This window comes from Panthera tigris, chromosome F2, assembly GCF_018350195.1.
Source record: "Panthera tigris isolate Pti1 chromosome F2, P.tigris_Pti1_mat1.1, whole genome shotgun sequence".
Classification (NCBI taxonomy): Eukaryota; Metazoa; Chordata; class Mammalia; order Carnivora; family Felidae; genus Panthera; species Panthera tigris.
Window position 1 is genome coordinate 14,266,665 of NC_056676.1, and position 20,181 is coordinate 14,286,845.

Below are 20,181 nucleotides of genomic sequence, written 5' to 3' on the forward strand. Positions count from 1 at the left end.
GTACTCTGGGGTTTTGGAGGAGGGGGCAATTAATTTTGACTGATAACATCAAAGGCCTTATAGGAAAACTCACAGTTGGATCTTGAAGAATGGAAAAATGCTAACAGGTCAAGAAGGGCATGCTACGGTCTGAATGTTTACGTCCCCCACAAACTCATCTGCCGAAATCCTAACGCCTAATGTGATGGTGTTAGGAAGTGTGAGGCCTTTGGGAGGAAATTAAGTCATGAGGGCAGAGGTCTCATGAAAGAGATTAGTGTTGTTGTAAAAGATACTCCCTCCCGCCCCCCCGAAATCTCTTACCCCTTCTGCTAGTGAGGGCACAGCAACGTGCCAGCTATGTACCAGAAAGAAGGCCCTCACTAGAACATGACCATACTGAAGGCTGGATCTTGACTTCCCAGACTCTGGAACTGTGAGGAATAAATTTCTGTGCCTTATAAACTACTCAGGCTGTGGTACTTTGTTATAGCACCCTGAAGGAACCCAGACAGGACAACTAGGCGGAGAAGCCTTTTGGAAATAAAAACATGATTCTATAAGTTGCCCCTGCCTGGAAGAACGAGGGTCACAAAATTGAGCGCTTTCATACAAAAGAATGGGACTGTGACCCTCGAATCCGTTAGTTCCACTGGTGTTGATGAGTAGTTCAAAAAACATCCCTCCTTCAGCTATCAACAGTCTGTAATTCTGTATTTACGTGTGTGGACCATTGCCAGTTACCCATGTCACCACTGTAGTGGCAGAAATAGATGTAGTCATGGCACCGGCCCCTCTGTACCTTTTTTTTTTTTTAAAGTTTATTTTGAGAGAGAGAGGGTACAAGTGGGGGAGGGCAGAGAGAGAGATAGAGGGAGCGAGAAAATCCCAAGCAGGCTCCATGCTGTCAGCACAGAGGCCAACTCGGGGCTCGATCTCACGGACTGTGAGATCATGACCTGAGTCTAAATCAAGAGTTGGACACTTAACCTACTGAGCCACTTAACCTACTGAGCCTACTCTATCTTATACCTGAGGAACCCGATCCTTTTCTTCTCTAAAACTGTCACAAATGCAGCCTGAGAGCAGTGAGCAGCCATCCCCATAAGGGAGAGGTGAGCGCTTTGGTTTGGAGTTGGGGGGGGTGGGGCAGCTACTTTATTTCCACATGCAACCTGCTGGGCTGAAATCAGTGGTAACTCATCTCATTGGCCTGGGAGAGAACTCTCTTGTCTAGTCCCATTGCACTATTGGGGGTGGGGTAGATGAAGGAGCAAGAGTCCTATTAAGGTCAGTTGGAGAGAATCAGTACTTCTCTATAAGTCAGCAAATTCCAGGGTTCTTGTTCTCCACCTCTCCATTATACCAGAGATGAGTTATTGCTTCCATGCTCCCACCATCTACATTTTTCCTCTTCACTGTCCATGTAAATGCTACCCACTCAAAGCTCACTTCCTAACATCTGCTGCTCTCATAATACTCCAATGGCACTCAGCTCATGAATTTTATTATTTTGGAAAAAGCAGAGGCCTTTCCAAAAAATCGCCTTAAACTTGTTCAGAAAACTGGCGTAACCATCTGAAAAACTATGTTCTAATTCCAGCTGAATCATTTTATCACTTACTATTACGACTTAAGTCTAAATTTCTTCTTTTGCAAATGAATTATATACTACCTATCCTACCTCAGAGGACTGAGGTTATGCCCCACATATGAATGTAAATTACAGGGGTGCCTGGGTGGCTCAGTTGAATGAGCATCCGACTGTTGGTTTCAGATCAGGTCATGATCCCAGGGTCATGGGATCAAGCTGTGGGTCGGGCTCCCTGCTAAATGTGGAGCCTGCTTGAGATTTTCTCTGTCTCTCTACCCCTTCCCCCTGCTTGCGCATGTTTATATTCTCTCTCCAAAAAAAAAAAAGAAGAAAAAAGGAATGTAAATCACAAACTGTAAATCACTATTGAACTAAGTATTATTGTGGCATATTTTATCTTTGTAACTAGACAAGCTCTCTTGAGTATAAGATTCATGTCTTTTTTGCATTTCCCCCAAAATGCCTCACAATGTGCTACAATCATAGAAAGCATTCAGTATTTGTCAATAAGAAACAGTATTATTTTTATAAAGAAGAGGTCTTTGGTCAGTTTCAGGAGATTTATACACTCAATATTATTAAACAAGATTTAATTAACATATTCATTGTTTTAAAAACCCAGTTACATTTCTGATTTAAAAAAAATTTTTTTATTCATTTTTGAGAGACAGAGAGAGACAGAGTGAGTGGGGGAGGGGCAGAGAGAGAGGGAGACACAGAATCCAAATCAGGCTCCAGGCTCTGAGCTGTTAGCACAGAGCTGTGGGCTCGAACTCATGGATGATGAGATCATGACCTGTGTCGAAGTCAGAAGTTTGACTGTACCACTGACTTTTGAATGACATTTACAAGTATTGTCCTTTTATACTCTTTTCAATCCAAATCTAATTTAATTGTTAGATTTACCAGAAATATGAAAATTTTCCATTTGAAGTTTCCAATTAAAAAGACACTTATAAGCAAAACTGGAATTCTTCAACATTTTCACATTAAAAATGAATCTTTTTCCTTTTAAAATCTTTTACTTGATATCTATGTGAAATTCCGGGAAGTACAAATCCCTTTTAATAACATGTAGTCAGTCTTTGAGCTTATGGTGGATTTAGTATTGACAAAAGTGTTGTAGTTTTATTTTTTTTTAATTTTTAATTTAAGTATAATTAATGTGCAATGTTACATTAGTTTCAGGTATACAACACAGTGATTTAACAAGTTTATACATCTTACTATCCCCACAAGCATAACTACCATCTATCATCACACAATGCTACTACAATATCATTGACTATATTCCTTATGCTGTGCCTTTTATTCCTTTGACTTGTTCATTCCATAACTGGAAGCCTGTATCTACCACTCCCCTTCACTCATTTTGCCCATCTTCTACCCTCTTCCCCTCTGGCAACCACCAGTTTGTTCTCTGTATTTATAGATCTGATTCTTTTCATTTATTCATTTTTTTTTTCAGATCCCACATGAGTGAAATCACGTATTTGTGTTTCTCAGTCTGACTTATTTCACTTAGCATTATACCCTCTAGATCCATCCATGTTGTTGCAAATGGCCTGATCTAGCCTTTTTAATAATTGCACAATATTCCCATGTATTTTTGTGTGTATGTATCACATCTTCTTTATGCATTTATCTATTGATGGACACTTAGATTAGTTCTATATCTTGGCTATTGTAAATAATGTTAAAATAAATACAGGGGTGTGTATGTCTTTTTGAATTAGTGTCTTCATTTTCTTTGGGTAAAAACCCAGTAGTGGATCATATGGTAGTTCTATTTTTAAATTTTTGAGGAACTTCCATACTGTTTTCCACAGTGGCTACCCCAATTTATATTCTCACCAACAGTGTATGAGGGTTCCTTTTTCTCCACACCTTGTCAACAGTTATTTCTCCTTTTTTCAATTTTAGCCCTTCTGACAGGCATAACGTGATATCTCATTGTGGTTTTGATTTGCATTTCCCTGATGAGTGACGTCGAGCATCTTTTCATGCGTCTGTTGGACATGTCTTTATCTCCTTTGGAAAAATGTCTATTTTGGTCCTCTGGCTATCTTTTAATTGGATTGTTTGTGTTTTGGAAAAATGTTCTAATTTTAAAACATTTAAGCTAAATCTGATTTTCTCATAGGCTAGAAAGTTGTATCTGACATTCTATGATTCAACCAAGACTTTTAATCAACTACGTATGACATATTTAATCTGCACATTGCTTTTTAATATATTTAACTTAGAGAACCACAGTACTCATATAAAATTTTAACAAGTCAATATCATAGTATGTACCTGCAAGGGAAAGGAACTCTTAATTATTATTTACACTGTGTCAATCACTATACTTGTCACTTTATTTGTTTATGTATATATATATGTATATATATATATGTATATATATATATATAAACATATATATATATATACATATATATATATATAGTTTATTTATTTTGAAAGAGAGAGGGAGAGAGAGAATCCCAAACAAGCTCCGTGCTGTCAGTGCAGAGCCCGACACAGGGTTCAATCTCCTAACTGTGAGATCATGACCTGAGCTGAAATCAAGAGGTGGATGCTTAACCGACTGAGCCACCCAGGCACCCCTATACTTGTCACTTTAAATACAATTGATTCTTATTATTCTTGTGTTTCTGTACTTGCAAACGCCTACTCAGTTAAAATTTATTTGTAACCTTCAAATCAACACTCTAGTATGAGCTAAGGAAGTCAATCTGGGTAATTAGGCACACAGTTTGGTATTAACTAGTTATCTCCCATGACCTACCATCCCCTTCTTCCTTGGTAGTAAACTCTCTGACACATGGCTACCCAGAATGTTTTCCAAGTTTCCTTCAACTAGGTGTTTTCATAAGACTGTTCTAGATAGTAGGAGGTAGACAGAAGTAGGAAATGCAATTTCTCAAAATGTCCATGAAGGAGAGAGACATGCTTTTCTTCACCTTGCTTTCTGTTGGTAGGAATATATGATGCCTGGAAGTTGAGCAGCCATCTTGGATCACAGTGTTATTGTGAGGACGGTGGACCAACAGGCTAGGAGTCTGGATACCTAACACTGTGACAACAGCCCAAGCCCTGGACTGACAATGTCCAGATTTATATGTATACACACACACACATATGTATATATACACACATACATATATATACATATATTTACACACATACATATGCATGTGTGTGTGTGTGTGTGTGTGTGTGTGTGTGTGTGTGTATATATATATATATATGAGAAAAACAGACCTCTAGCTTAAGTTCTTATTATTTTGGACTTGATGTCACCTGCAGCTGAACCTAATTTGAACTGATAGAAAAAGTCATGCAGAAATGCAGGGCCATCGCTTAGAGTTATAGAGAAGTAGAAGTCTACTGGATAAGGCACCGGGATGGCCGACGGGTAAATGGGGGCTGAACCCTAACCTACCCACTCCTTTCCAAGCTTTGAATAGTGTTTTGTTTACCAAGAGCCTGATATATACTGGTAGCCCTGTAGAAAAGTCAAATTTTGTCTAGAATCTAAACTCTAGAGCAGCATTTTCCAAAAATTTTTGAAAATTTCATCTGCATACTTCTGGAAGAGATGATTTAAGGTAGTCCCTTGAAGTACTTCAAACAATAATATTTAATACTAAATTAAATGGGCTTATATTTCATGGTAGTTACCACTCCATTCTGCAAGTTCAGACCTCAGTGCTAGGAAGCACAATAAGCAAGGAAGGAGACTGTTGAAGAGCAGAAAGAGAACAGAAAGCTCACGCAACATCATGTCATTAGGCGGTATTTTATGGTGGCTAGAGCACAAGCTCTGGAGCCAGACTGCCTGTGTTCAAATCCTGGCTCCCAGTGACTAGCTGTGTTATTCTGTTTCTTAACCTACTGTGTGCTAGTTTTTGCAACAGAACTGTAATTTAAATAATTACAGTGCCTGACATATAATGAACATTCACTCAATGAACGTAAGCTATTCCCACCATTCTGGTAATTGTTTAGCAAAGGAATCTGAAACTGGCCATGCTTGTTGGAAGCTCACTCTTTGCCGGGAATTGTACATACCTGACCTTACTTTATTTATTAGGAAACTAAGTCTTAGAAAGTTTCAGTAACTTTCCCAAGGTTATGCAACTAATTCTAGCCCAGTGAGAATTCAAACTCCAGTGGGTTGGATTCCAAAGCCATTGTTTTCAACAAAGATAATTAAGGACAAGGCCTGTAAGATTTCACAAGCTTCCTCTTGTATATTCTTTCCCCCCTCATAGCATGTAGCAGCAAACTCTTGCACGCCATAAAGTTCTGTATGGGAATGAAGAATGGGTACACCGCAGATTGAGAAGAGTAATTGGAAGGGTGGGAGAAGTCTTGGGAAGTGGCAAGAGTGATCAACCTGAGCTGAAATTCCACCAGAGTCCCTGGGACCTGTGGCAAAATAAGAGAGCATGGGAAGCTGACCTGATATGAAAAATGCCTCTTGGTGATTTACAAGAAGCAGTAAACTCTCAAGATAAGTTCCAGTTCTGTTTCTCAGTGCTTCTAAAATACGTCGTAGTGTAAAACACAAAATGAATCCTATCATTCAACAATTTCATACTTTCTCAATTATCACTTACTTGACGGCGTTTAAATAAAGAATTTACTAATCTAAATTATTTCTTTTTTTAGAGTCCGCATTATATCTGTTAGGCAAGAAATCTTTGTCTTTATTGCAAAGACATTATTTCAACATAAGTTTCAAAATCTTGCAAATCGGCTACTTTCGTTTTGCCAATTTGCAAAAGAGTCACTTTACCAGTTTCTTTTGAAATTAACTTTTCGACTGAAAAGCTTCGCATAACTATGCGTACCTTTGCCGAGGTAACTTCTTCGACAAAATCAACTTAACATTAGGGGAGTGGAACACAAGTGTAGGAATTGGGTGGTAAATTTGACTCCAGAGGTTAGGGAAGCATTGTGAGTTATTCTGAGCACGTGCCTGGGTTTTGGGGAGAACCAACCCTTGCCGGCGCACCTCCTATTTGCTTTTAAGTGTTAGTGCCCAGAGCTCTGACCTGGCCACTTTCGCTGCACGTGCGAACTCTTGCGGAAGGCCCAGCAACTCTGTCCCGAGGGTGGTTGACTCACCCAGCCGCCCACGTGGCCGTGGATGGCCTCAGGAGGCTCTGGCGGAGGCCCTGCCACCGCTGCTCGCGCACCCGGGGCGGTGCGGCGGTGGCTGCGACGCTGCAACCCACCAACGTCCTCTCCGTCATAAGGAGGGCGCCGCCGGCCCTGCGCCTCCGGCCCGGCTCCGCAATCCCTGGCAGCCGCACTTCCTGCCCAGAGTGCGCTGGCTTCCCATTCCGGCCGGCTTCCCGCTACAGCCGCCCGCCGCGCGCCCCGCAGCATGCGAGCCCGACCAAAAGAAGCCGCAGAAGCGACCCTGGAAGGTGGCGCTCGCGGCCGCACAGGCGCACTGCCTCCCCGGCGCATGCGTCCAGGGGCCGTCCCGCGGTCCCCGTCTCCGGTGACGTGGCGACGCGCAGGCGGAGCCAAGGTCGGTAGCGGGCGGGTGGGTGGGGGAGGAAGAGCGAGGTGAGCAGGGACGTCAGAGTGGAGAGCGGAAGGTCAGGGAGGCTCGGAGCGGAAGTGAGACTAGGGAGTCTGTCCGCCATTGTGGACCCGAGGAGCGGAGAGCGAGAGGGGGAAGAGCAGCCTGCACGCCGAGCAGAAGGGCCCCCTCCACGGACCCCCGAGCGCGAGGCCGTCTTTCTGGCTTCTCGGCGAGCGGCGGCAGCGGCGGCGGCTGGATCAGTCACTCGGCCGAGGGCGGCAGCCAACTGCTGTGAGTGCACGGGGAGAGGCCCAGGCGGCGGCGGCGGCGGCAGCGGCAGCGGCAGCGGCGGCAGCAGCAGCTCTCGGGTTGCGGTGAAGAATGTCAGCCACTAGCGTGGATCAGGTGAGGGAGCAGAGGCCTCAGGCTCGGCGAAGGCCCGAGCCCCGGAGCTCCACCCTCGCGTGGGGCTCGGGCTCCTCCCCGTCGCCGCCGCTGCCGGCCCCATAACGGTGCTCTGGGCTCAAGTTGCTGCGGTCTTGCCGCCCGGGCCGGGGCGTGCGCCCTGCCCCCGAGCCTGCGGCCGAGGCGGGAGGCCGCGGGGCCGCGGTGGGTGGGGGAAGGACCGCTCCTAGGGGGCCTTGGGGCACAGCTGAGGGCGGCCGACGTGGGGCTGAGACCAGGCGAGGTCTGGGAGACGGGTTTTGAGTGGCGGGTGGGAGGTTTAAAGACCGGGGGTGGTTGGGAAATCGGAGGCTATGGAGGATGTGGTGGGTTTTCCTCCTACGCGGATTGTTGAAAATAACTTGTCTTTGATAATGTCTTTGATTAACACACTTTCTCTCTCTTTTTTCTTCTCATTATCACACCTTCCGTCTTGCTGCGCAGAGACCTAAAGGGCAAGGAAATAAAGGTGAGTTTGAATATTTTTCTCTTATTTCTTAATGTTGGTTCGATGTGACTTCTAAACTTTGAGAGGGCCTTTTTGCACCATTTTGGGGGGTTGGTTGGTTTGTGTGTTTTGAAATGTAGGTTTAGAGAAATATTCATCATGGCTAAAGCAGCGAAATGCTGTCCCAAACTTCTGTGGTTCCCTTGCTTTGAAGCCACTTTCATAGAAACCAGAGTGGCAGGAGAAACAGTTTTCTTAGTTGTATCTCAGTTAAGGAGGGACTAGGAATGTGGTGACATGTCTTTAATTTTGCAATTTATCTGTATTATGTAACTTCTGCCACAAAAATTTCTACAAATGTGTGCAGATAAGTGGACATGTTGTTCGACATTGCTAGGTTACACTGGAGAATGCAACTCAAGTTGTATTCCATGTCACGTTAGTGAAAATTGTACTGTTAATCACTGGTTCTACTGAAGTCAGTTGCAATGAGGCAGTAACACCAGAGAGATCAAAACTGAACAGGCGCAGTCCTGGTGGCAAGGTGTGACTCAAGCTGGTATTTTAGAAAGGACTGAGAAGGAAATAGTTTGTGAGGTTTCTGCTACGGTGATATGATTTAGTCTTTGAAAAAAAAAAAGTACTATTGAAAGTAAAGCATTAAAAAAAATAAGTGTATTTTGTGCCTCTTAATATGGAAAATACAGTCAACTGACTGAAACATTATGACATTAATCATGTGACATTAGTAAGTATAGAACAATAACTGCTTTCTTGGGACAGTGCCAATTAACATTACAGTGAATTACATATTTATAACATTTTGTAATAGGGCCTGATATCAGACTAAATAGAATTATGTTTCCTGTTTTTTATTTCAGTGGTATGGTATTACCTAAAAAATAAGATGTACAGTAGCTTTTGAGATACAAGTTCACAGTCTTTATTGGTGTTCTTTATACTCTTAGCGTTTTTATTTGCCTTTGCAAATTCGAAAAGAATAGGTTTTGAGTACTCAGCTCAGTTAATTTTCTTTGAGTTGTAGTGCATTTTATTTGAGAATTTGTACATACCAGATGAATGGCACTGTATCAGATACCATGGATTTACCATGAATTTCTTTTGATTAAGGATGTATTTTGGGGGAGTATGTATGTATTTAGAAATTTAAGTTTTTAATTTTTAGAGGTAAAATTTTAATTTTAGAATTATTTTCTGTTGTAAGCATAAACTTCAATTCGATGTTGTTTATTTTAAATGTTTTAAAATATTCATTTGTAAATTTGAAAAGAATGATCCATTAATTTTTTTTTTTTTTGCTAGTCTGCTCATGAGGAAGTATATAGACTTGGAGATATATGAAATCTGTGGTCATTATTGCCTAGCATAAATTATTTTATCCTAGATCTGTGGGGAGGTGGCACTTTGCAAGGCTATTTGAAATGCTAAGTGTTTTGTGTTACCTGCTCTAAGGTAAGTATGCAAGTTCAATGAAGTACATACTTGTTTAACAAAACAACATAAAGCATCTACAGCATTGTAAGCCATTACTGAACTAATCTGTGATATAGTCATTTCACTTAGGTGGTATCTTTGATGTTATAGTTGTAAATTACCTATGACACTATTGCATATTGACTATAAATATTTTTTGGTTATTAAAATTTTTTTGATCCATCCGTGTAACCTCTTTTAGATGTATTTAGACACACAAAAGTACTTATTTGGATAGCTCTTTATTCTAAGAAATTTTCTTTTTTTCACCCTTATTGTCCCGTTCATAGTTTTATCCATGGATAGAACAATGGACTGGGATCACTAGGAGACCTGTGTTCTAATACTTCCTGTGGCTACTGACTTGCCAAGTGAGCTTGAACACATTGCACCTTTTGGTCAGAATTTCCCCTTCTATCTATAAAACGAAAGTGGTAATTCTAGCTGTAAATTCTATTGTATGTTATGAGGAATGACAATTACGGACGGGAGTCCACTGCTCTGGTGGCCATTTTATTTGCTGGATTTCTTTTCACCTGCCTCACCTCATCTATTTTTAAGGTGCAGGGAGACTTTTTCTAAGACATGGCAGGAGGGAAAAACTCTACTGGCCTAAAAGTATTGGTAATCATTTAAGATGCTTTAAAATGGTACATGCCGCAAGTGCACAAATACACATATACATTACTTGTATTTTTATGCCCCTGCAGGGAGAATTACAAGGCGAAGGCAGCACTCCAGTGAACTGATACAAGTAGCTATGTGTGTGTTTGAGAAAAACTCCTGTGCCTTAGCTGACTTGGTTTTCAAGCTAGTAAAAGTGTTTTACAGTTATTCTGTTTACTTTTGTGAAGCAGAAAGCAAAGTTATTTTTCTTGAACTACAGCCTGAGTGGTTTAAGAATATGAGTACTAAACTTGAATTCAGAACTTCTCAAACAGAAAAAATATATGTTGCTGAGGAGTTGTCAGAGTTCTGAAAGTAGAATCCTCTTCAGTTGACTTAATATAATTTCAGAGATGCTTTATTTCTTTTCTGAATTATCTTCATTTGACAGTGTTAGCCTAACACCTGTCTGCAGTGTTTTTGATTTTCTAAGGCTTTTTTCCCTGCATATCCTTAAGGATATGCACTAACAGCTAAAATGTGAAAGGAATTCTGTATCAATCTCTTTGTAAGGCAAAAATGCTTTCATAGTATACGTTGTAATTCTGGGTGTACTTTTTTTGGAAGTTTGAGTTCTTTTTAGTTAATAGATTTTCTTTATATTAAATATTAGAACTCTTATTATACGTGGCTAGGGTAGTACTGAAGCTTTGTAGAAATTTAAGGCTAGTTAACTATTGGTCCTTTATTTATTTATTTACTTATATCGGTCTGTAATTTAAAATTGATATTATATCACTGTTATTTATTAATAAGTAGAAGTTTTGCTTGCTAGGATACAAGGGAACCTCTCCTTTTCCCGCAGGCACCACAGATAAAAGTGTCAGATCCCATACTCCTAGTAGTCTTGCTACCAACTTTCTCCTGTGCCTTAAGTGTAAAAATAGACCAGTACATGGAAAGGAGTTTATCTTTGCCCTCCTCTCTCCCCCATCCCTTTCCAACAGAGGGACAGAATTGCTTGGTACAACTGCAGGTTAAAAGAATTAGGTTGAATTTGGCTGTTATTTAGTGTTTCAGAAAAGTAGTAGAAAATGCAGTATTCTTTTGTGTCCTCTCCCCACACTCCCTCTGGAAATGATTGCTAAGCACTTTATTGTCATTTTAGGCTTCATTTTATTATTAATCCTCAAAACATTCCTGTAAGGAGATAGAGGGTATATGGTATTGTCGCTGTTTTTGTAGGTGGGAAAACATGATGCACAGATCTGTTGACTTTCCTAACTTGATGTAGTCAGGACCAGAGCAAAGAATCACCTGGCTCCTAAGGCCCATGTTCTATCTTGATTTGACTCTGCTTCATAGAGCAGAGGAAACAGGCGAAGAATCATGTAAGTCATCTGTTCTTTTTTCCCTGAAGAACTTGTACAGACTATGGAACTGGCTTGGATTTCTTTACTATTTAATGGCTTTCAGGTTCCAAGACATTAGTTTGTCATTAAGTAATGTTCAAAAACTACAGTCTTTAAGACAGCTGAATTTCTTAAGGAAAGGTATGGTTTTGAAACTCAAGGGCTAGCCTATTCAGATTCTAATTTAATGCAAATCGCTTGTCAGTATTTGTGCAGTACTTTTGATTAAATATTTTTTTCCTTAGATTGACGTACTCCTTGAATAATCTTTTAGGACTTTTTAGACATATTCATGCATCACTTACGCACAGACTGTATATTTACTTAGTACATGAGAATATTTTGTTCTTAGTCTCAGCATCTTAGAATTAGAAGAGAAAGAATAGAACAGAGGAAATGAGTAAGAATAGTACTGTAGTATACATTTAGATGGATTTTAAGGGGGTACTTTTTTTTTTGTTTACTATATGAGCAGTATGGGCTAAATTTCTGAGAATCTAATGAATATAAGAAATAGATAGTTGTAATTTTGAAATGGGTAGCTGTGTCAGATAATAGTACGTACTAGTGTAATAGTCCAATAGTGTAGTGAAGATTTTTTTTCAAGAGAGACTAGACAGACCCCTTCGATGAAGGGGTGGTAAAGGAGAACAGGTATGTTAGAATCCTGTGGGCTGAAATGATTAGCCCAGCAGAAATAACCTAAGGTACCACCTCTTTATTTTTGGTTTTAGTGGCTGTTAACCTGTTTAAATTCTAGGGAGCATATTTAGTTCAACCTTGGCTCTAATGCAATCCTTACCAAATACAGTTAAACCACCCCGGTGGAGCCAGGATCAAGGTGACCTTCATGTTGCTCTTTTGATATTTGAGGGCAATGTAGCATCATAAGAGGTCTACTTTGAAGGCTTCACAGAGTAGTATCATTTCTTTGAGTGATCATCCCTACTCAGTGGGTGGCAAAGAACTAAGGTATTTCACCTATCTTTGCTCCCGTGCCACTGTCAGCTTATAATACTACATTTTTGGTTATCTAAACTCTTTGGAAAAATTAGGGTAAATCAGAATGTAATGATGCTATAGAGAAACACACAACTTAAATCCATACCCCCAGCTTTAATTTATAATACTTTGTGACACTGTATTTTTAAGCAGTAAATTTTCACATACTGCAGGGGTTTTTTTGTTGTTGTTTCTGAGGGATTAGTCAACATCCGTTAGAAACTTTCAGCTTTTTTCATCTCGCATGTGTTTCAGAAGTAGAATAGTATATTTAGAGAGTGTCATTATATCAAGTTTTAGCCTTGTAAAACTTCTGTTTACGTGGTCCTAAAGAATTTTTAGTCTTATTTGGATCTTGTAATATTTTATGTCAAATAATATCCGAGATTATTGAATACTGTCATTGAATCCTCAGATCAATGAGGTAGGTACTAATAATAACCTCTTTGTATAGAGAGATAGAGTTAGAGAGGCTGAGTCACTAACTAGATGTCACTCAGCTTCTCAGTGTTAGAGTTGGGATTGGAACCCAGAACCTTCTTCTAGTCTGTATTCAAAAGCCCTCTGAGACAGCAGTCAGAATGACAGTTTTATAGAGCATTTTTGGAAATGATCTCTGAACAAATAAGGCATTATAAACTATTCTCTGGTTTTCTGATGTGTTGGAAGAACAACCATGGTTCTCTTTAGTGTCTTAACTTTATTTGTGCTTCCAAGTGAAAGTCTTTATAATATTTTGGTTTAGAATTAAGACCCCTTTTCTTTAGATTTTTTTATAATTTATTCATTGTGATAACTGCTTCAGTGAACTTTAGCCACTTTCTTTAAGACATTTACTCTGACTTTACTTACAAAGAAAGTTAATTTCGTTCTTTATTTGCCTTTATTGGACTAATATAAAGATCCAACAAAGGTAGAGAACATTCAGGATTCTATGATCTACAACACTATTTGAAGTTATTTTAGATTCAAATATAATATTAGGGAACCTTTCCAACAATTTAATTGCTTACTACCATGTTGATATTGGGGTGTTTACATTATGTTTTTGGTAATGGGAGGTGTATATAGTTTATGTAATCTTGGGTATATACAAGCTTTGTAAGTTTTTGGTGACACATAAATATTTGTATCTAAATCAAGTTAAATTTCTAAGAGGATTTTTTAATGAAAAGAACGACTCAGGATAACTTTCTGAGTTGGTTGAAAAATACTGAAAATTTTAGGTTATTCTGTCAGTTTCATAAAGGTAATTACCACACATCTAATATAAACATATTTTTTAGTTTCAGTACAAAACGGTTCGATTCATCAAAAAGATGCTGTAAATGATGATGATTTTGAGCCATACTTAAGTAGCCAGACAAATCAGGTAAGTCTGACAGTCCCATATTTAGGAAATTAAACTTACATTAGTATTAATTGATTTTTCAAATAGATGTCTTAATTGAATGAGGCTAACCATAACATGTATTAATCTAGTGTGCCTGCATAATAGCGAATAGCAGTTGCAGCTTTGTGGTACAGGAGAATTCTTTAGAAATTCTACCTGGCTGAAACTAGAGTGCGAAATACAAAGATTTGAAGATGGACATTATTTGTATGCGGTGTGGTTAGATTTTTTTTTGAACGTTGAGAGAATTTAACCTTCTAATGTCGCTGCCATGTCTTTATAGCCAAAGCAAATTACAAGATTTAATTAGCTACACATTTGTGGGAAAGGACTAGTTTATGCCTGAAATTTTTGGTTAATACAGTGTTTTCTTTTCCAATTTGAGTTTTGTTGGTAATTAAAGTTTTAATACAACTAGGTAATGTAGGGAATAGAAGACTTTATAAACATGCTCACCTTCTATGTTATAGGCTTGGAGAATTTCATAAAATCAAATAACTGGTGACTCTTGAGGTTCTTTTATGTTTGGATTTTTCACAGATAATCCTGTGAATTTGTAAACAGGTATAATTTAGATTTCAGCATTGAAAAACAAGAGTATTCTTTGGTCTCTGTATACCATATCTGCATCCATTTGTTTATTAATAAAAATATGTCCTCACTAGCAACAAATTTAAAAAAGAAACTTTCATTGTTAACTAGTGTCTTGGGAGAGAATATTCTGGAATGAAGACTGCTTTTGTTGTTTTGCTTGAAAAACAGTAGATGAAAAATGTACCTTGAAATCTTAACCTCTAGATTTTGTTTACATTGTAAAAGAATAAGGAACCAAATATTATTGCAGACCTTTACAGTTGTAGGGAAAATTTGAAAAGAAGTAGTTCCCAATTTGTGGTATGTAGGATTATTTTCAGGACTGTGGAGCGCCATGGTTATGTTCAATCTGATCTACCTCTTGGTCATTTCTTGTTAACCACCCCCTCCTATCTGTTGATCTACATTCCTAGCTTATGTTGGGAAGAAGTAAATAAATGAGAAAATAAAAATGGGTGATAAAATCTATGAAAGTTTGGCTGCTCATAAAAGAATGAAAAAATTCATTCCATACTTAAATAATCTAACTTTCTGATCTCAGTAACAGATATTTACTTTCCACCTGAAGGTTGTCAAAGAATGCTATCACCGGAAAATAGAAGAAGATCTTTGTTTTGAATTGTAGTGCAAGGCTTAAAAGAAATATATACGATATTCTATTATATTTGGGCCCATACAGTAATCTCGGTTAACATCTCTTAGGGCAGTGTTTCCAACTTTTTTTGAGTTTGCCAACTTATTTTGAGAAATTCTGATACTATGAGGTATAGTAGATATTTTCTCAAAAAGGTCTTCGTGATCAGATAAATTTTTGATATTTTAAATTTTAAATATTTGAATTTTTTTTGCTACTTGATTTCATACTCGACTATAATAAAATGATTTTCTAAAGCAAGGATGCAGTTATGAAGATCCTCTGACTGACTTGTTCAGCCTCTGTTTTCAAGGAGTTTTAATGGAAGTTAAATGTTTGAAAATTACAACCAGTAAGAATCCTCTTGTTTTACTTAGTAACAGATCTTGTATAATTTATTTGTCACAGGGGCTTAGAGGATTGGTTTTTTTGGCATTCCACAGAGGTGCTTCAGGTCTGCCTAGGGAAAACCAGGGAAGGGCACCCGTGATCCCACCCATGCAGCAACCAGAGCTGTGCCCTTCCTTCTTTTGTCTGTTTTATATATTGGAATTCTGCATAAAATTGGACTTGTAAAAAAAAAAACTTTCAAAGTTTCAGAAAACCATTATTTTTTTAAGAATTAAAGGTATTTATGTAGTGAACCCAATTTTAAGTTTGTCTCATAAAAGTTTCCTTATGTTGGGATAAAAATACCTACAAAGGTTTGTTTTGTGGTGTTTAAATAGAAGGTTTTAGATTTTATATTAAATTGTTACTATAATTTGAATGTATATTCATATGCTGTTTATTTTTTTTTATAAATTTTTTTTTTTTAACATTTATTTATTTTTGAGACAGAGAGAGACAGAGCATGAACGGGGGAGGGTGAGAGAGAGGGAGACACAGAATCTGAAACAGGCTCCAGGCTCTGAGCTGTCAGCACAGAGCCCGACGCGGGGCTCGAACTCAATGGGCTGTGAGATCATGACCTGAGCCCAAGTCTGCCGCTTAACCGACTGAGCCACCCAGGCGCCCCTCATATGCTGTTTAAAGAGAAGTTTTAAAATTTGATGCCAGTAAGGGTGTATTATCCTCCCTCTCCTAGTCAGTACTAGTGAACAGGTTTTAGCAATTATGTTTCTGTAATACTAAAAATAATTATCTGTAATCAGGGCACACATTTACCTTTTAAAGAGTACTAACACTGGAATGTTGAAAACTGGGTTTATCGGAGATAAAAATTGAAAATTACCTGAAATCTTAGGAGTTTCACAATTTAATCTTAAGAGTACAAGAATTCAAGTTACTCATAATAACACCTAGGTAAAAGAAAATTTTTTAAAATGGACCTTTTAAAGCAGGTTTGTGAAAACTAGAATTGTTGGTGAAATATCTCAAGTAATTATTCACAGATTACAGTTATGCAAGCATTTATATTTCCTTGCACTGATCTAGCTGAGTAATTGTTTAATTAAAAATTTTTGCAGTTAGATGTGTAATATATCTTTAAAATTAAATGCCTTCATCTGGCTTTAGTATTATAAATAACAAAAATGAATCTTTTATCTGGAAAAGTGGTTAATGTTTTTGGCTAATGATTTAAATTGTTTTGTATACTTAGATCTAATTCGTATCAAACCTAGGGATACTTTAACACAGGTTGTTGGCCTTCTGTGGTAGAGTATTCTGTTTTCTAGTGCTCAGTTTCTTAAGGGATAATTTTTATAGTAATTTAGAAAGTAAATGTTCGTCCTTCAGGTCTTAAAATTAGTCTTCTAAAGTTCCTCAGAATACTCTGATGATTAAGTTGATTGGAAAATTCAGGTTTAACTGGTACTGTTACAGATGCCATGGAATTTATGCATACAAATTTGAAGAATAAGTTGGAAAAATGAAGTTTGAGCTTGTCTGCTTGTATATATGGGGAAATAAATTCCTAAGCATGTTTATCAGAGAAGTGGCATGGAGAGTAAGAAAGTAAAAAATATTTTGAATTTTGTTATTCTGAAAACTGCCCTTAAAGTTTGCATTATCTCTGTCTGTTGGAATGATTTTCTAACTAATAATTCTATATTGCCACTCAGCAGTCCTCTTAAAGTCCGAGTCTGATTGTGGCACTGTCATGTTAAAGAGTAACCACAGCTTCACAACAGTGGATACGTTTATTATATGAATGGCCTTAAAATTGCTCCATTTCCCTCATCTTTGGTCAACTTTCTCCATCTAATATGCTTGGGGAAATAGGACTCATTATTTTCTGAAAAAGTATTTTCTGAATATCTTCCTTTATGATCTGTTTTGTATTTGTGTATATGATTTATACACAGACATACACAGACTCATGTCTATCCCTTCATGATTCTTTTCTCATTCTCCCAGAAAGTTTTGCTTTGGTTGTACTTCCATTATAGTACCTTTCAAGTTGTAGTGTACATGTGTCTTCCTCACTAGACCTGGGAAGTGGTCCGGGTCAGAGACCATGTTCATGTTTGTGTCTCCAATGACTGGCATTGTATCTAGCACATAGTAGGCATTAAGTATTGAATGAACGGATTGGGTTATCTGCTAGAATTAAGGAACAAAGAATTACAGTTGATGAAATATTTAGGTTAACTGGGTACCATGTATAAAACATTTTTTGTGACATCCTTATGATTAGATATGTGTAGAGTATACTTTTTGAAAAGCACAATAATATTTTTTAAAGTATTAGGAGAAAATACACATAAGCATTAAAAGTGTACTAGACATGACCCTCGAGGTCATGACCTGAGCCAAAATCAGGAGTCAGACGCTTAACCAACCGAGCCACCCAGGTGCCCCTTCACTTAACTTTTTAATTCAGAAGTGATTTCTGGAGTTTGAAGTACCTCAGGTTCTTAATGGAAAAGTTTTTGTTTTTCTCCTTACAGAAGTACTTTTATTGGTGAATTGTGCCTTTTCCATTTTAATTGAACTTATGAGACATTTATAGTCTTCTTTCTTGGAAGGAAAGTTAAAATGGATCTTAGGTTGCTATAAGTGAAAGACTGGTTATAATTGAGTTGTATTAAAATGTCTCAAGTCAGAGCAGTGATCTTGAACCTCTTGTTCAGATTTTCTTAGAGATACTAGAAGAACAATTGATCTATTTCATAAGGCTAAGGAATAATAATTAGAAATGATTTAAAAATTTTAAGGAAGATCTTTTCATCTTTTCTGTATTTTAGTTTCCAAATTAAAAAAAAAAAAACAAACCACAAAACTAAAGGTAAAAGGCTTAAGCTCCCATACTTTATATCCATATAGCTCTTTGTAGTTAACAGAGTAGATTTTAAAAATCTTTACAACTGATAAGACCAGCAGGTGTTACTCCCATTTCACCACCAAAGAGTCAGGGTTAGAGAAATATGATCTGAGAGATCACTGACACAGAAAGTAAAAGATTAAAGAATTGAGTCTGTGTCCTTAGCTATTACATCCCAACAGCAGTTTATACTCTTAAGATATGGACTAGGTCTGAAATTATATCATGTGTTTGGTGATTAATTTACATTTTAAAGGGGTAAGTTGTAGTCACAAATGTAACTGTCGTTGATTGAATACTTAATGTGTTTTAGACACTGTATCTTTATTTCCTTTTAGTAGATGAGAAAAAAATTCAGAGTTTAAGTAACTTGGCTACTTTCACATAGCCGATGAGTACCTGGTTTGTGATTCGAGTTCAGATGCCTCATGACTTCACTTCAACCTTAGGTTAAATGGCCTCCCCAGATTGTGTTTCTAAGTTTATGCTCTGGGTAAAGGGTCTGTGGATCTCTTCTTATAAGTATCTTTTGTTATATCCAATGATTGTGCCATCACCTGTATTTACCTATTGTTATTTTTCCCCTTCCAAATAGTTTTTTGATAGTGAGGGAAACATCAAACATTTCAACATCATTTGGTTTAAAGATTGCATATCTTTATCAAAGAATATAGTAAAATTTCACTATAACTGACCAATTTACAAATAATGAATAAACTGTTCAAGTGATTATTTGAACATAAACTGTTCAATTGATTATGTCTCATTATAACCAGGTTTGAAGTAAAAGGCGAAAGTAAGTTTTGAGTTGTTTTTTTCCGTCATCAGTAAGTGGAACTTTTGTTCCTCTTCACTACCAAGGTACATTCCTCTAATTGATATTCCACTTAGCTAGCAATTAAAAACTTATCTTAAATTTAGCAGAACATCTTTTTTAATGTTACTATTGAAGCTCTACTAATTCAAAATGTGTTGACCATATCTTTTAAACTCTGAAAGTTTCCTATAGTTTTTCTTTTTCTTTTTTTTTTCTTTTTTTTCTTTTTCTTTTTCTTTTTCTTTTTAATTTTAATGTTTATTTTTGAGAGAGACAGAGTGTGAGCAGGGGAGGGGCAGAGAAAGAGGGAGATACAGAATCCGAAGCAGGATCCAGACTCTGAGCTGTCAGCATGGAGCCCGACGTGAGGCTCAAACCCACAAATTGTGAGATCGTGGCCTGAGTCGAAGTCGGATGCTTAACCGACGGAGCCACCCAGGTGCCCCTCTATAGTTTTGTTCTTACTAGAACCCAAAATGAAGCCTTGCCTTTAGAATCTGATTAAGTACTTTCATGGGGCTAAAACTGCTGAAAGAATTGGAAAAATAAATGGTTAGTGTTGTTTGATAAACTGCAGAAAGCAGGCCAGTTACCCACTATACTGATGAAGTGTAGGTGGTGGAAATAACACTGGACAGCTCTATAATCAGATCGGGGACAGCAGTGTGCCTGCTTATTAGCCAGAGCTGTCTGTTTGGTAGCCCTCATGACTAACCGAACGCATTTTAAAGTAATTTAAACTTGCCGTTTTTACAAAGTCTGTAATTGAGAGGTGAAGTAGTAAAAATTACGATTAAAAAAACAATGGAAAAGATCTCTAATAAAAGCCCCCACACCCAAAAGTGTTTGGGCCTGTTCCAGCCCCACAGGTAACAGAGTTGGCAAAATTTGTTTCCCCAGTCTCCAAAGAAAATTGGCTGGTTTTTTAGGAATGAGTACAGATGAGAC

General features: G+C 38.0%; 2 protein-coding genes across 16 annotated transcripts in view; one reads left to right on the forward strand and one right to left on the reverse strand.

Annotated features, from left to right (window-relative positions):
* TTPA (alpha tocopherol transfer protein) overlaps positions 1-7,119 on the reverse strand; it is a 59,289-nt gene extending 52,170 nt beyond the window's left edge. For 5 of the 7 annotated variants that reach the window (XR_006212892.1, XR_006212891.1, XM_042972999.1 and 2 more), the window contains exon 1: positions 6,713-7,119. Coding sequence is in view for 5 of the 7 variants with exons in the window: in XM_042972999.1 (XP_042828933.1) it covers positions 6,713-7,060 (348 nt within the window). In the remaining 2 variants the exon portion in view is untranslated. Of the gene's footprint in view, positions 1-4,795; positions 6,011-6,639 lie in introns of those variants that run through there. The other 2 variants (XM_042973003.1, XM_042973004.1) reach the window with 2 other exon arrangements.
* A 117-nt stretch (positions 7,120-7,236) lies between these two features.
* YTHDF3 (YTH N6-methyladenosine RNA binding protein 3) overlaps positions 7,237-20,181 on the forward strand; it is a 40,053-nt gene continuing 27,108 nt past the window's right edge. For 3 of the 9 annotated variants that reach the window (XR_006212797.1, XM_042972691.1, XM_042972696.1), the window contains exons 1-4: positions 7,321-7,526; positions 8,010-8,034; positions 11,359-11,504; positions 13,814-13,899. Coding sequence is in view for 6 of the 9 variants with exons in the window: in XM_042972691.1 (XP_042828625.1) it covers positions 11,447-11,504; positions 13,814-13,899 (144 nt within the window). In the remaining 3 variants the exon portion in view is untranslated. The other 6 variants (XM_042972694.1, XM_042972698.1, XM_042972695.1 and 3 more) reach the window with 6 other exon arrangements.